General features: G+C 45.0%; 1 protein-coding gene across 1 annotated transcript in view; it reads right to left on the reverse strand.

Annotated features, from left to right (window-relative positions):
* The window catches only part of LOC126187578 (discoidin domain-containing receptor tyrosine kinase B-like), a 435,420-nt gene that overhangs the window by 68,259 nt on the left and 353,065 nt on the right, over positions 1–14,096 (reverse strand). Inside the window, exons 9-11 of the mRNA XM_049928745.1 lie at positions 13,404–13,511; positions 8,231–8,686; positions 2,214–2,350 (exon numbers count right to left, since the gene is read on the reverse strand). Coding sequence (XP_049784702.1) covers positions 2,214–2,350; positions 8,231–8,686; positions 13,404–13,511 — 701 coding nt within the window. The remainder of the gene's footprint in view (positions 1–2,213; positions 2,351–8,230; positions 8,687–13,403; positions 13,512–14,096) is intronic.

Below are 14,096 nucleotides of genomic sequence, written 5' to 3' on the forward strand. Positions count from 1 at the left end.
GCAGGTAACTTGCCATAGACTACAACATACCAGAGTGCAGACGAAGACGACGGTAAAAACGGTGCATGTACACACCCCAAACCGTTCGCCAGTTAATGTGAGGGTGCTGTAGCATCATGGGGTCTCAAGGGTTGGACAGCATAAACAAACGATAATTGTATTTTGTACGGGGAGGACGGGTGACTGGAAGATCGACCCGAACGTAGCTGAGTTATATGAAACAATTGGCGACGTGGTACAATAATGGAGAAATAGGTGCCACATTGATCGGTGGATCGAGAGAAGCTGGTCGGAGGATGTCTAAGAGACTGCGTGTTAAGAACGGGACCGGCCCCCGGCAGTGCCGCAACACAGTATGGACGAAGAGTGCAGAAGATTGTGCCCGCACGTTGAAGAGTCCGAGGCCACCTTTTGCAGGAGGCAGTGTTAGAGTGTTGTAGCGGACTTTAGAAGGTGCTCCTGCTGACACAAAATATCCAACGGCTGATTGGATTCGGCGGCCAAGAAGTTACGGCATTGGGAGGATCTGGGCGACGGTACCAGTTTAGGGGCGAGATACATGTTCGCATAGGACACACGTTGGAGTTGGTTTAAGTTACGGTGCACTTGACCGCGAACATGGTGCCGAATCGACTGCAAAAGCCACCGGTAAGCGAGGGCCACTGCGCGGTGTGTGTGGAGCTCGTAAATTTTTATACCCAAGTAACGAAAGGTGGTACTGACTAGGAGTGGGGTCGGCACCATAACCGGTAGGCCCCAACCAATGTGCATCATAGTCGATTTGCGTACATAAAGAATGCTACCCGAAATACGTCCATAATTGTGGATTCATTGGATGGCGTCACTGAGTTCCGTGGAGGAGCAGGTGAGATATAGGTCGTCCGCATAAGTCCTGCAGTGAAAGGTGCAGTCACGTAAAGTGAGACCCTATAGTCTAGAGGTACGACCAGTGATGAGGGGCTCAAATGCAATGGAATAAAGTAAAGTAGACATAAGGCATCCTTGACGCACAGAACGGCGTATAGGAATCGGTCCTACAAGCCTCCCATTGACTTGTGCCATCGAGACTGCGGGAGGTAGTAACCGGCGAATGGCATCGACAAAGAGTAATGGCAACCCCATACGTGTCCCCACCATGAGGAGGAATGGAAAGCGATCAAAGGCACTCGTAAAATCGATGGATACCAGTGCGGCACGAAGGTGACAAACAGCCGCCAGGGCGATAAGGTCGCCACATTCTCCTACAGCTGTTTGTACGGGGCCCCTCAACCACTTGCAGTCTGCTCCGGTGAAAGGACCGTAGGTAAGATGGTGCGTATGCGCGCTGCTAAAAGACGTGCATAGATTTTATACTCTTCATTCATTAATGTAAGGAGGCGATATGCAGAGACATGGGACCCTCCCTTCAGCATAGGCACTGGTAGAAGGATGCCAGTGACGAATTCAGGTGGAATTGGGAAGGTCGGAATAAAGAGTTCCTGAATCATTTCCGTCCAGCTAGAAGAAGCATTAAGGTGGTGAACGCCCGGTAAAACACAGGAAGACCATTTGGTCCTGGTGATTTGTTCTTGGCCCCTTGTTGATCGCATCTAGCACCTCTTCTGGGGTGATTGCAGTCATCGTGGACGTTGACTCCGCTACGGTGAGGGTCCGATCAGGGGAAGGACGGAGATCATCAGGAAGTGGCGGTGCGACGAAACACCATCCACAATCCACGCCGCATCCGACCATCGTCGTCGACGTCGACTTTTCGTCTCCAGCTTCACGACCTCCGACGGTGTTCACCACACAACACAGACGGTGTCTGTCTTTTCTGAACATTATCACCAATTTTATAACGCAATAAATTATTTATTTTCTAATTTGTCACATTATTTTTTGCCGTGATTTTGTATCATCAGAACAGCTTCTCAGTTTCTTGGATACAAATAAGATATGTACAAACATAGACACATTGTTTTTTGATTCCTGACAAATGTGAGATTTGACACTTAGAATGTTTAACATTTACATTCTTCAATTACATTTAGTAGTCTAAATACTGTGCCCTCGCGGTTTTCGATAGGATATTTCGTGGCAGCAGTTATCTTAACACTGTGTTTATACTACGGCATGTACAGTTGCTGGAGTAAGGTATTCTCTTGTGAGAGAGACAATTGCCTCAGTTAGCCAAAGTAGCAACCGAGTGCCGGGAGCAGGGTGCTGGTACTGACCTTCTTGCCCTTGGACGCAGTCTTGTTGTCCCTGGAGAGCAGGCTGCCCGTGTCCTTGAGACTGACCGCGGGGGAGGGCGACGGCGCAGCAGGGGGCCGCACCCCTGTGTCGGGCACGGCGTAGTCGTGGACCGGCTCTGCAACACCACGACCACCGGAGTACAGCATCCACTGTCCACTCGAAGAAAACTCAACAGCTGTGTGGGTTGGGATTATCAGTCCAAACAGAAAAGAAGGCAACAAAGCTTAGCACGACTACTTCGTATCAGATTACCACTCAGCTGTAGAACCTTTAACCCGCCAAATACAAGGATTTGTTTGTTTCACTTAGTACCACTAGTGTTATGAAGACCTCAAGTAACTTACACGCAATGTACCGATATTATTTTAATGAACTAACATAAAAATGTACACTACTGGCCATTAAAATCGCTACACCAAGACGAAATGCAGATGATAAACGGGTATTCATTGGAGACATGTATCATACCAGTACTGACATGTGATAACATTTCCACGCAATTTGGGTGCATAGATCCTGAGAAATCTGTACCCAGAACAACCACCTCTGGCCATAATAACGGCATTGATACGCCTGGGCTTTGAGTCAAACAGAGCTTGGATGGCGTGTACAGGTACAGCTGACCATGCAGCTTCAACACGATAACATCAAGAGTAGTGAGTGGCGTATTGACGAGCCAGTTGCTCGGCCACCATTGACCAGACGTTTTAAATAAGTGAGAGATCTGGAGAATGTGCTGGCCAGGGCAGCATTCGAACATTTTCTGTATCCGGAAAGGCCCGTACAGGACCTGCAACATGCGGTCGTGCATTATCCTGCTGAAATGTAAGGGTTCGCAGGGATCGAATTAAGGGTAGAGCCACGGGTAGTAACACATCTGAAATGTAACTTACACTGTTCAATGTGCCGTCAACGCGAACAAGAGGTGACCGAGACGTGTAACTAATGGCACCCCACACCATCACGCCTGGTGACACGCCAGTATGGTGATGACGAGTACACGGTTCCAATGTGCGTTCACCGCGATGTCGCCAAACACGGATGCGACCTTCATGATGCTGTAAACAGAACCTGAATTCATCCGCAAAAATGACATTTTGCCATTCTTGCACCCAGGTTCGTCGTTTAGTACACCATCGCACGCGCTCCTGTTAGTGATGCAGCGTCAAGGCTAACCGCAGCCATGGTCTTGGGATCCAGCACGGCGTTCCGTATTACCCTCCTGAACCCACCGATTCCATATTCTGCTAACAGTCATTGGATCTCGACCAACGCGAGCAGCAGTGTCGCGATACGATAAACCGCAATCGCGACAGGCTACAATCCGACCTTTGTCAAAGTCGGAAACGTGATGGTACGCGTTTCTCCTCCTTACACGAGGCATCACAACAACGTTTCACCAGGCAACGCCGGTCAACTGCTGTTTGTGTATGAAAAATCGGTTGGGAACTTTCCTCATGTCAGCACGTTATAGGTGTCGCCAACGGCGCCAAACTTGTGTGACTGCTCTGAGAAGCTAATCATTTGCATATCACATTTGCATATCACAGCATCTTCTTTCTATCGGTTTAATTTCGCGCCTGTAGCACGTCATCTTCGTGTTGTAGCAATTTTAATGGTCAGTACTGTATATTAAGGCTGTTCAGCGTTACAGTCGTCATTCTATTTTCGTAACTGGTTGGTTGGTTGTTTGGGGAAGGAGACCAGACAGCGTGGTCATCGGTCTCATCGAATTAGGGAAGGATGAGGAAGGAAGTCGGCCGTGCCCTTTCAGAGGAACCATCCCGGCATTTGCCTGGAGTGATTTAGGGAAATCACGGAAAACCTAAATCAGGATGGCCGGACGCGGGATTGAACCGTCGTCCTCCCGAATGCGAGTCCAGTGTCTAACCACTGCGCCACCTCGCTCGGTATTTTCGTAACTGTTGCATACAAGAAGCAAAAAACAAATTAGATTGATGTCATATTCACCCATGTGGTACTCACTGCAAGGAGCATGAACAAATTTTATTGTATTGTAAATACAAAACCATCACTGGATACAATTGACCCAGATGAAAAAAGTCATATATTTTAAAAACCGTAGCTTTAATAACAAGGGACATATCTCGCATGTGCTTATGGGGTCACATTGACACCAGTGGTACTAGGAAGGGTACAACAACTGATGATGCACGAAATCTTAACAAAGGGTACATAAATATGTGGGAAATAATATTCACACTGTTGCATGTGTTTAATGTAACCGTCATTATTCTATTTTGATAAATGTTACTTTCAAGAAACAAACGAACAATTTACAGTGGGCTCATACTGATGCCAGTGGTACTCAGTGAAAAATAAATAAATAAATAAATTTTAATCTTTTGTAAAAACAAAAATGAACAAAACGCCATTCGGGACAATTCACTCACAGTGAGAAAGTCACATATCTAGAAAATAATAGTTTCGAAAGTGAGGCTGATATATATTTCCAACGAGATAAAGGGGTTACACTGGCCCCAGTGGTACTACGACGGTTAAAATGATTCATAAGCTCTTGTAAATTGTAAGCATACTTCAATATTGTTGCCTACCCTGCCGCGGCATCGACAGTAAACTTTCTCGAGTTCACAGAGCGTATTGTTGGAGAGTTGTGCGTAGCTTTCGTGGTAGTCGCTACATACAGCCCCGGAGTGGTGACACGCAAAATCTCTGACTGCCACACTTGACAAAAACGATTAAGATCTCATTAGACAAGAAATATATTTTACGTAAGTGTGATCAGTTTCAGTATCAGGAAGATAATTTGCAAAATGAAATTTCCGCATTCGCGCTTCATGTCGCGAGATCAGATCGTGTCACGAGAGCAATAGTCAGCAGTCGCGATATGGTCACGCACGCACTCGAGAAAAAACATTGGCGCCAGTTTTAGGACGAGCGAACATAAATTGCGAGTATTGTGTTAACCGTTACATCCGGAACTAACTACGTGAACAGCGATTTCTTCGTGGTTGTGACGTTAGTAATCTAACAAAATGATAGCACGGCAATAGATTTCATTGTACTCCGAACAGATCACGTGGCGGAAGTGTCATTTACCAGTTACAAATATTCTTGGATCAAATCACTTGTAAACAGTACTGGTAGAACATACTTGCACCTGTATGATCCTTGTGGTCCCTTTTGTGTGAATGCTCCCCTAACCCGCAACTAATTAATGAACATTATAGGATTAAACTTAATCTGACGCTGGCAGTCTGAAAATAATTAGCGCAGAACGGAAACATGTATGTAACATTTAAGGATACGGTCATAAAATCTATGCACACACCTGGGTATTTTGTAACACTGTGAGCAAAAATCATTTGTGTGAACAGAGGTCTTTCAAATCCATGGGTCGCTGGTAAAATTTTGTTTGATCTTGTCTGAATGTCTGGCTTAAGGGTCCTGCACAACCACCAATATATTGGCCGAGCGACCGACCGATTTCATGGCAGCGTACAAGTCTACAAATATCCCGACCGACTATACTAAGATAACAGAGCGATGCCCTGTTGCTGTAATTTATTTATCTTACGATAATGAAGGTTACGTTCCAAGATCCCCACTGGTTGTACGCAGAAACAAAACCTGCGGTTTACCTTCACTCTTTTAGAGGTAACAAGGACAAAAATAGACGAGAGATTGTTGTTGGCAAAGGAGTGGCCAACGTAAAGAAACAAATTTATCCACGCTCCGTTATTTAAGGAGCTGGGAGTCTGTGATATTTCTAATTATATAACAAAGAAGAAACATGTTTTTTGGAAGTGCTGAACATCACCAAGCCATTGTCATCTAAAACTGATACAGTCATGAGAGAGGCTATAAGCTCCAAGGATAACCTATTAGCTACTCAATGGCTCAAATGGATCTAAGCACTATGGGACTTAACATCTGAGATCATCAGTCCCTTAGACTTAGAATTACTTAAACCTAACTAACCAAAGGACGTCCCACACATCTATGCCCGAGGCAGGATTCAAACCTGCAACCGTTGCAGCAGCGCGGTTCCGGACAGAAGCGCCAAGAACCGCTCGGCCACAGCGGCCGGCTCCTATTAGCTATATTTCGGTTTCCAGCCACTGGCAAACTTTACGAAGATTTCACATGCAGTTACGTTGTATCGCCATAATTACTGGCTGAGGAAATACGTCATATTAAATTACAATAAATAAATCTAAAGATGTCCATGTACTCTTCGATAGTTTATTTATGTATGTTGCACAAAATATGCCTCTGTAATTTTAAAAAAGTGATCTCACAGGAAGAAGGACGACATATGTTGGTAGCACACATCATTTAATAAAAACAACAAAAGATAACCCAAAAACGAACCGTTTAGCAACTGTTAGAATTGTCAAAAATCCTATACATTACACTTCATATCAGAAGGGGCTGGATTTTTTTTAAACACTTTTAACGACGAAGAAAGTGTGTTTTAAGAATAAAAGCCCACTGACTGCCTCTAATTCGGTTTTTAGGTTTTACTTCCCATCAATATCGATAGTGAAATGGAGTACTTCAAGCAGCCTTGCTCGGGACCTCACCGCAGCCACTGGAACAGGTCTCCAGACACATAGACTACAGACGACTGAACAGACACGGTTTATTCGCCCAGAGAGCTGCAAGGTGCATTTCACTCACCCCGGGTCACAGGAGAGCCCGTAAAGCCTGGTGTCAAGAACACAGTACATGGTCATTGGAAAGGGTGGTTCTAGGTTATGTTCACGGACGAGTCCAGGTATAGTCAGAACAGTGATTCTACCCTGGTTTTCATCTGGCGTGAAGCAGTAACCAGATATCAACCCCTTAATGTCCTTCAAACGGACATGTATGAAGGTCGTGGTTTGATGGTGTGGGGTGGGATTATGATTGGTACACGTACACCCCTGCATGTCTTTGACAGAGGGACTGTAACAGGTCAGGTGTATCGGGACGTCATTTTGCACCAGTATGTCCGCCTTCTCAGGGGTGCAGTGGGTCTCACCTTCCTCCTGATGGATGATAACGCACGGCCCCACCGAGCTACCATGGTGGAGGAATACCTTGAAACAAAATATATCAGGCGAATGGAGTGGCCTGCCTGTTTTCCAGACGTAAAACCCATCGAGCACGTCTGGGATGTTCTCGGTCGATGTATCGCTGCACGTCTTCAAACCCCTACGACACTTCAGGAGCTCCGACAGGCACTGGTACAAGAATGGGAGGCTATACCCCTGCAACTACTCGACCACCTGATCCAGAGTATGGCAACCCGTTGTGCGGCCTGTGTACGTGTGCATTGTGATGATATCCCATATTAATGTCGGTGTACATGCGCAGGAAACAGTGGCGTTTTGTAGCACATGTGCTTCGGGACGGTTTTCTCAACTTATCACCAATACCGTGGACTTACAGATGTGTGTCGTGTGTATTCCCCATGTGCCTAAGCTATTAGCGCCAGTTTTGTGTAGCGCCACGTTGTGTGGCACCACATTCTGCAATTATCCTTAATTTATGAGCATGAGTGTACTTGTTCACTAATCATTTCTGATCCTGACTAGCTTTCCTACGACGACAGTTGTCGCAACACTCTGTGGCTCACCTCTCCTTACCACTGTGTCCGAAGTCGTACACAATACTGGGTACTCATGCCGCTCTGATATGAAGGCCTTTGCACAAGAGAGAAATTCGTGACAGGCTTCATCGAACCAGTCAGAAGACCAATGACTTGCAAAATATTACCCCTATTACGATGATACTCCAAAAGATATCGAAAACTGTGAATTCCTTAGATCCAAAATTCACAAATGGCAAATTGACCAAGAGGAAAAACCAGAATACAAGGCTTGAACAACACGGTCTGAGGAGAGAAAATAGGTTAACAGAATCAGGATGACAGAAAGGAAGGTAAATTTGCTCCTCGGAGTAGTACTCATAGTGCCAATGAGATTATTCGCTAGTTACAGTGAAGATACTTGCTGTGCGCGCTTACCGTCGTGCATCGGGAAGCGCTTCCCGAAGGTGCCGCCCACGTCGACGAGCACGCTGCTGTAGCTGTAGTAGGGCGCGTACTTGAGGGCGTGGTAGGGCTCCTGGTAGTCGCTGGCGACGAGCAGCGGGTCCAGCGTGCCCTCCCAGGAGCGGCCGCAGCCGGCGGGCGCCGCCCCCGCCCCCGCCGCGGCGCCGCCCACCTCCTTGGCGGCGAACGAGGCGCCGCTCTTGGCGGTGCCGGCGGCCGAGGCGGCGCTGGAGGTGCCGGTGGCGGGGGCGGCGCCGGCCAGCGTGGGCGCCAGCGCCACCTTGGCGGCCAGCGGTGACGCGAAGCACTTGCGCTGGCGGTGGCGGGACACGATGAGCGAGATGGCCGCGGCCAGCAGCAGCACCAGCGCCATCAGCACGCCGATGATGACCGCCAGGTACGTGTGCTCCTCCTCCGTCGCCGTCGACACTGCGCACACCCAGCCGTACCGTCTCACTCCACAAGGCTTCAACCAGAAGAAGTCTTGGTGACTGTGTGCGTACAGACACAGTTAGAGAAATGAGCGTCGCCATGTGTCCCTCATATTCTATTAATATGACCGCGACCCACTCGTCTCCACGCAGTTGCTCGGCTCTCCTCGATTACGTCAATTAAGTGCGAACATAGCAAGTTATGCCTGTGTTTATGATCCAATCAAGCAAATATGTTGTAGGATTTCAGTGCCAGAACAAGACGACAGTCCCTGGGCAGAAGTTCGTGAGACTCGTAAAGATGATTCGCTGAGGTGTTCAAGAGTATAGGACGCCTTCAAGTACCGTGTCGGACCTCCTTTTGCACGGCATACTAAAGCAACTCGACGTTTTATGGAGTCGTTGGAAGTCTCCTGAAGAACTACTGAATCGTGCAGCCTCTATAGCCGTCCATAACTAAATAAAAGTGTTTTCGGTGCAGGAAACACTTCACGGCATTCGCTTGAGAACTGCAACAAATTCGTCGGGCAATAGACCGCGCCGCTCGAACTGTCAACACAACTGGCACTACTAAGAGTACCTCACGACTTCCACATCGCTGGTAACGGGTTATACACAATGCTGGTGACTACTTTGAAGGTCAGTAAAACTTTGAAACACGTATTTCTTTTGTACGAGCTGTAAATAAATAGTTACAACCCTCGTATAAGAGAACTGGAGAGGAAGTGCTGGGGAGGTTGTAGTCTGTCTGTAAACTGAAATGCGAGCAGCGCACTTAGTGAAGACTGTTGCCTTTCCCCAAAGAACCCTACAGATGCCGCACAGGATGTCCAAAATGCAATTTATCTCTATGACCATAGACCAGAATGCTAAGATATACGTGTTTCTGCCCATATGCTTCTTTTGCGTCAATTCTTTAGTGATTCATATCTGTATTCCATACAGTGTTAACGCACTTTATAAAAAACAGACATACCCAGACGTATCTCCACACTGCATAGCCAGTGATTCATAATGCAAGCTGTGGAAGAATCGATATAACATTGTGACAGACGCAATAGTTGCTTTCGTGTCGTAGTGTGGTAGAGAGGATGAGAAATCGTCTGCTCGCTCTGCAGTTTGCACGCCTAGGGAAGAGCGAACTGTGTGACCGCAATCCGGCGATCTACAAGCTCTCATGCTTCTAAGCTCCACTGCTCCTCCCTTTTCACTCCTTCACAACACAGTTAATCCCTTAATACGGTTATATTGCACTTAGATGTGATACACACATTTAATATTTTCTCTTAACCCACTTCAATTAATAATAAACATTAATTTTATAGAATGATAACAACGCCGTGTATACGAGGAATTACCTTCTAAGTTGATTAATGGATGTAACTCCATCTGCACGTAAGTATAACATGGAATAACATGTCGTAGTACTATTACATTGACCATGTAACGATCTATCATTATACAACTGCCAAAAATAGTACGAAATTTCACTGTTACTGTTTCATAGAAAGTGAATACGTGACATGTGTTAAAAACATTACGTTCCAAGATGATTTCTGAACATCACTCCATCTAGATGTGAGTATAATGTAAGATAAAATCTCACAGTTCTGTTAAATAGAAGAAGAATAAAATGATGTATAAATGAAATATCAACAAAACCACACAACCTTGTCGAGAAGTTGTGTAATCAACAAAAATAAACTATTTGCAGCTTATTTTGTGGCAAGTACTAAGAAGATGTCATATCAAGACCTTATACAAGCTGCAGTCTCAGGAGAGATGCTGTGTTTAATAATAAGCGATATTTCCGTTCCCTGCAAAGTGAAAAGTGTTAGGCGTAGAGAACAAACAAATAAATACGACCTCAGCAGTGATGCTATGTTTAATAATTTGCAATATTTCCATTCCCTGCAAAGTGAAAAGTGTTAGGCGTAGAGAACAAATAAATACGACCTCCTATGTAGGAAATTGAGTGTCGTTTAATTTCGTTGCACGAAAGGTTACCTAGAAATTGCTGCCGGCCGCGGTGGTCTAGCGGTTCTGGCGCTGCAGTCAGGAACCGCGGGACTGCTACGGTCGCGGGTTCGAATCCTGCCTCGGGCATGGGTGTGTGTGATGTCCTTAGGTTAGTTAGGTTTAAGTAGTTCTAAGTTCTAGGGGACTTATGACCTAAGATGTTGAGTCCCATAGTGCTCAGAGCCATTTGAACCATTTTTTAGAAATTGCTGTTTTCGCGGTATTCAAGAGAAACATAGAAAGTGACCTTTAAATGCTCACCCCCCGCCCCCTCACATACACACACACACACACACACACACACACACTACTCGCACCATAACGATCACACTCCACCAGTCAGAAATTCTAGTACGTTGTTCATGACGCTCCTCCGTACCACCGTATAAAATTTTGTATCTATGCGAAATTCTTTTCCTAATCTACCTTTTTTGATTTTTGTTGACTAGGATGTTCACTGCTCATGATAGTTACCAGAAACATAGAGCAACAATTTCATACGCACATGGTGTATCAAGCTTCGTTCATTACTGTATCAACGTGACGTACTAAGTAACAAATATCAAGTAACAAATACTGTGTCAGTCGGAAGACGATTACCATTCGACAAGTCTTTCAAGATTTATTGATTCCATTATCTTTGCATCAGATGCATTCTGATGCAATACAATTTCATATCTTTTATATTTCTAAGCGTATAGGGGCGTTTATACGCAAATGACCTTTGGTACTATCTCTAACACTACTGAAGCACAGATTTTTTTAGTTCTCAGAGTGGAAATTGTGCTCTATCTGTTTGCTTCTTGTGATAACCTTTTTCAATTTTAAAGAGGCAAGTGTGTGGTAGATTTTATCACTGCTTTACTTCTAGGTGTCTTGGAGACATCTTGAATAGAGTTACTGCGTACAAGGAACACAGCAACAACATTAAGAGATATCTGATACACGAGAACAAATAATTAATAGAGTGGACAAGCGATGAATTACAAACTACGCCACATATGTACCAGCGTCAATGCTTTCTTTTGCAATTTCACTCAAGTTCGTTGAAAGAGAATTACTGCCGTTTCTCGGCAGCATTCTATGAGCTGTTCTAGGCACTAGAATTATTTTATCTTTCTGTTACATTTTGATCTTCGTACTGTTCAGCACTCTTGCCTGAAGAAATATTAAAGTTACACTCATAATCTTCACAATCTGTTTTGGATACAAGAACCATTGTCGTCCTCCACAACGTTTCCTCACTGTACTCCTCGTTGTGTCAAGTTCAGTATCGCTGAGTGCCAGAGCTGTTGTGCCAGGTCCAGCCACCTGGTGGACACTTCTCAAAGACGTTGTTCGTAACGCGTCATTTCCAGGTTCATTCTATTTTATGCTTTTTCTGTCCGCTTAATTGGTAATATTACCAAACAAATCCGTGCAATAAGCAGTGTTTGCTCATCTTACAGACCGAGTTAATCAGACGCGAAGTTCTGCTAGCAAATCATTACTTCTCCCTGGAGTAGTTGCACTTTAAGTTCTGAGAATGTGCATTTTCCAATTAAATTTAGTAGTAAGACGCCTAAGTGTTCATACAGATCATAGAGTCGAATCGACTGCTGTACAGGGGATTCAGGTAATAACTTAATATTCCGAACCCTCTAACGTGAGTACACCGGTATCAGACACTTGCAGTCAAACATATCGGAGAGATCGAAATTAGGTTTTAGCGTCCTTTCGAAATATGTAGAGTTTATGTGATCGTGGAAAATTCACAAATGGATGTAAAAATTCCGTTTATTTCCGGGAGTATTCCAAATTCAAATTTTTAAGTAATTTTGTGTACTTTGTGGAATTTATTGTAAATGTCATTAGTGGAATAACGCATTTTCGAGTTCTCGTAGCAGTGAAACGATATTTTGTTCACACTGAACCGTTACTTGTAATTGTCAGCCTCTAAACTGGTTCACTGCTGTCCACGTCTTTGTCTTGTGTCAGTCTCTCCATCCCAACATAGCTCTTAAACTCATAGAGCCCAATAAGTCTTGATCACGACACACTTTTTACTACCGCCCCTGATTAAACGCTGTGCTTTAACAACTTCTTCAGATCAAATCTGTGGTACAGAGAACTAACACTGATAGGATGGAATAAACTTTTATACAAATCATAGAGACCAAGACAAGTGTGTATGACTGAGTCAACCGTGGCCGCAGACCCGCTGACAGACATTTTCTCACAAGTAATGGAACTGAATAATCGTTTTTGCACCTCCCAGCTCATGACAAACAAACACATTCGCTAACTCACGTAATCTCATTCTACACATGTCAGTACTCAGATATTGCTCTATTCTGTATTTTACTTCTAATATTCTTAGGTAATCCCGTATGTGAAATGCTTCCACTTTACTGAGCTTCCGTTTTTCTACTGACCACCTTCCGTTACCACGCGCTGCTGTGTTTGAGACCAGTACACTTCACATCAGAAGTAAAATTTTTCACAAACATGTTCGTAACGTGTTCACAGATTCGATTAAGGAAGGTACAGTGGGAAGCCTCTATGGAGTTGGACAAATAACAAAGAGCTATGGGCTGGTTCGAGCACACTGGCCGAGAGTGAGGCGCTGCCTCCAAAACACAAGGAGGGGAGGGGTCAGAAGTGGGTGGACATCCAGATGAAGTCACAAGCTGGAAGGAAAAGTTGGGAGAACTCACCGGGCCGGCCGCCGACGTGTTGCTTCTTGCGGTCGATGAAGACGTCGGTCTGGGCAGGAGCGTCCTGTACCGGGACCACTTCCTCCGAGAAGTTCCCATGTGCGACCACTGAAACACAACAAACTGACTTTCTAATATGCAATAACTTTCATGTCTATCAAAATGGTTTCTAACGTAGTGAACAGTATTGCACTGTGTTTAGTGCATTCTTATATTACTATAGTACCGATATGAGAAAAGCGTTTCTAGTTATCTCGTCTATAACGGAGTACTGTGTGGGACTTGTGGAAATAAATTACAATCTAAACAACATACCGAGTGTCAAATGGTTCAAATGGCTCTGAGCACTATGCGACTTAACTTCTGAGGTCATCAGTCGCCTAGAACTTAGAACTAATTAAACCTAACTAACCTAAGGACATCACACACATCCATGCCCGAGGCAGGATTCGAACCTGCGACCGTAGTGGTCACTCGGTTCCAGACTGTAGCGCCTAGAACCGCACGGCCACTCCGGCCGGCCCATACCGAGTGTCATAATGTTTTTCATGCTCTAGGCGTTTCTACAGTCACGCCTTCATAACGATGCAGATTTCTATGCCTTTCACATACATGATGCTAATGTTGGCATTTGCATGTGGCTTATAGCAGGATCCAGAAAGGGACAAAAATGTTTAGAGCCGTCTCAAATAT

Source organism: Schistocerca cancellata, chromosome 5, assembly GCF_023864275.1.
Source record: "Schistocerca cancellata isolate TAMUIC-IGC-003103 chromosome 5, iqSchCanc2.1, whole genome shotgun sequence".
Lineage (NCBI taxonomy): Eukaryota > Metazoa > Arthropoda > Insecta > Orthoptera > Acrididae > Schistocerca > Schistocerca cancellata.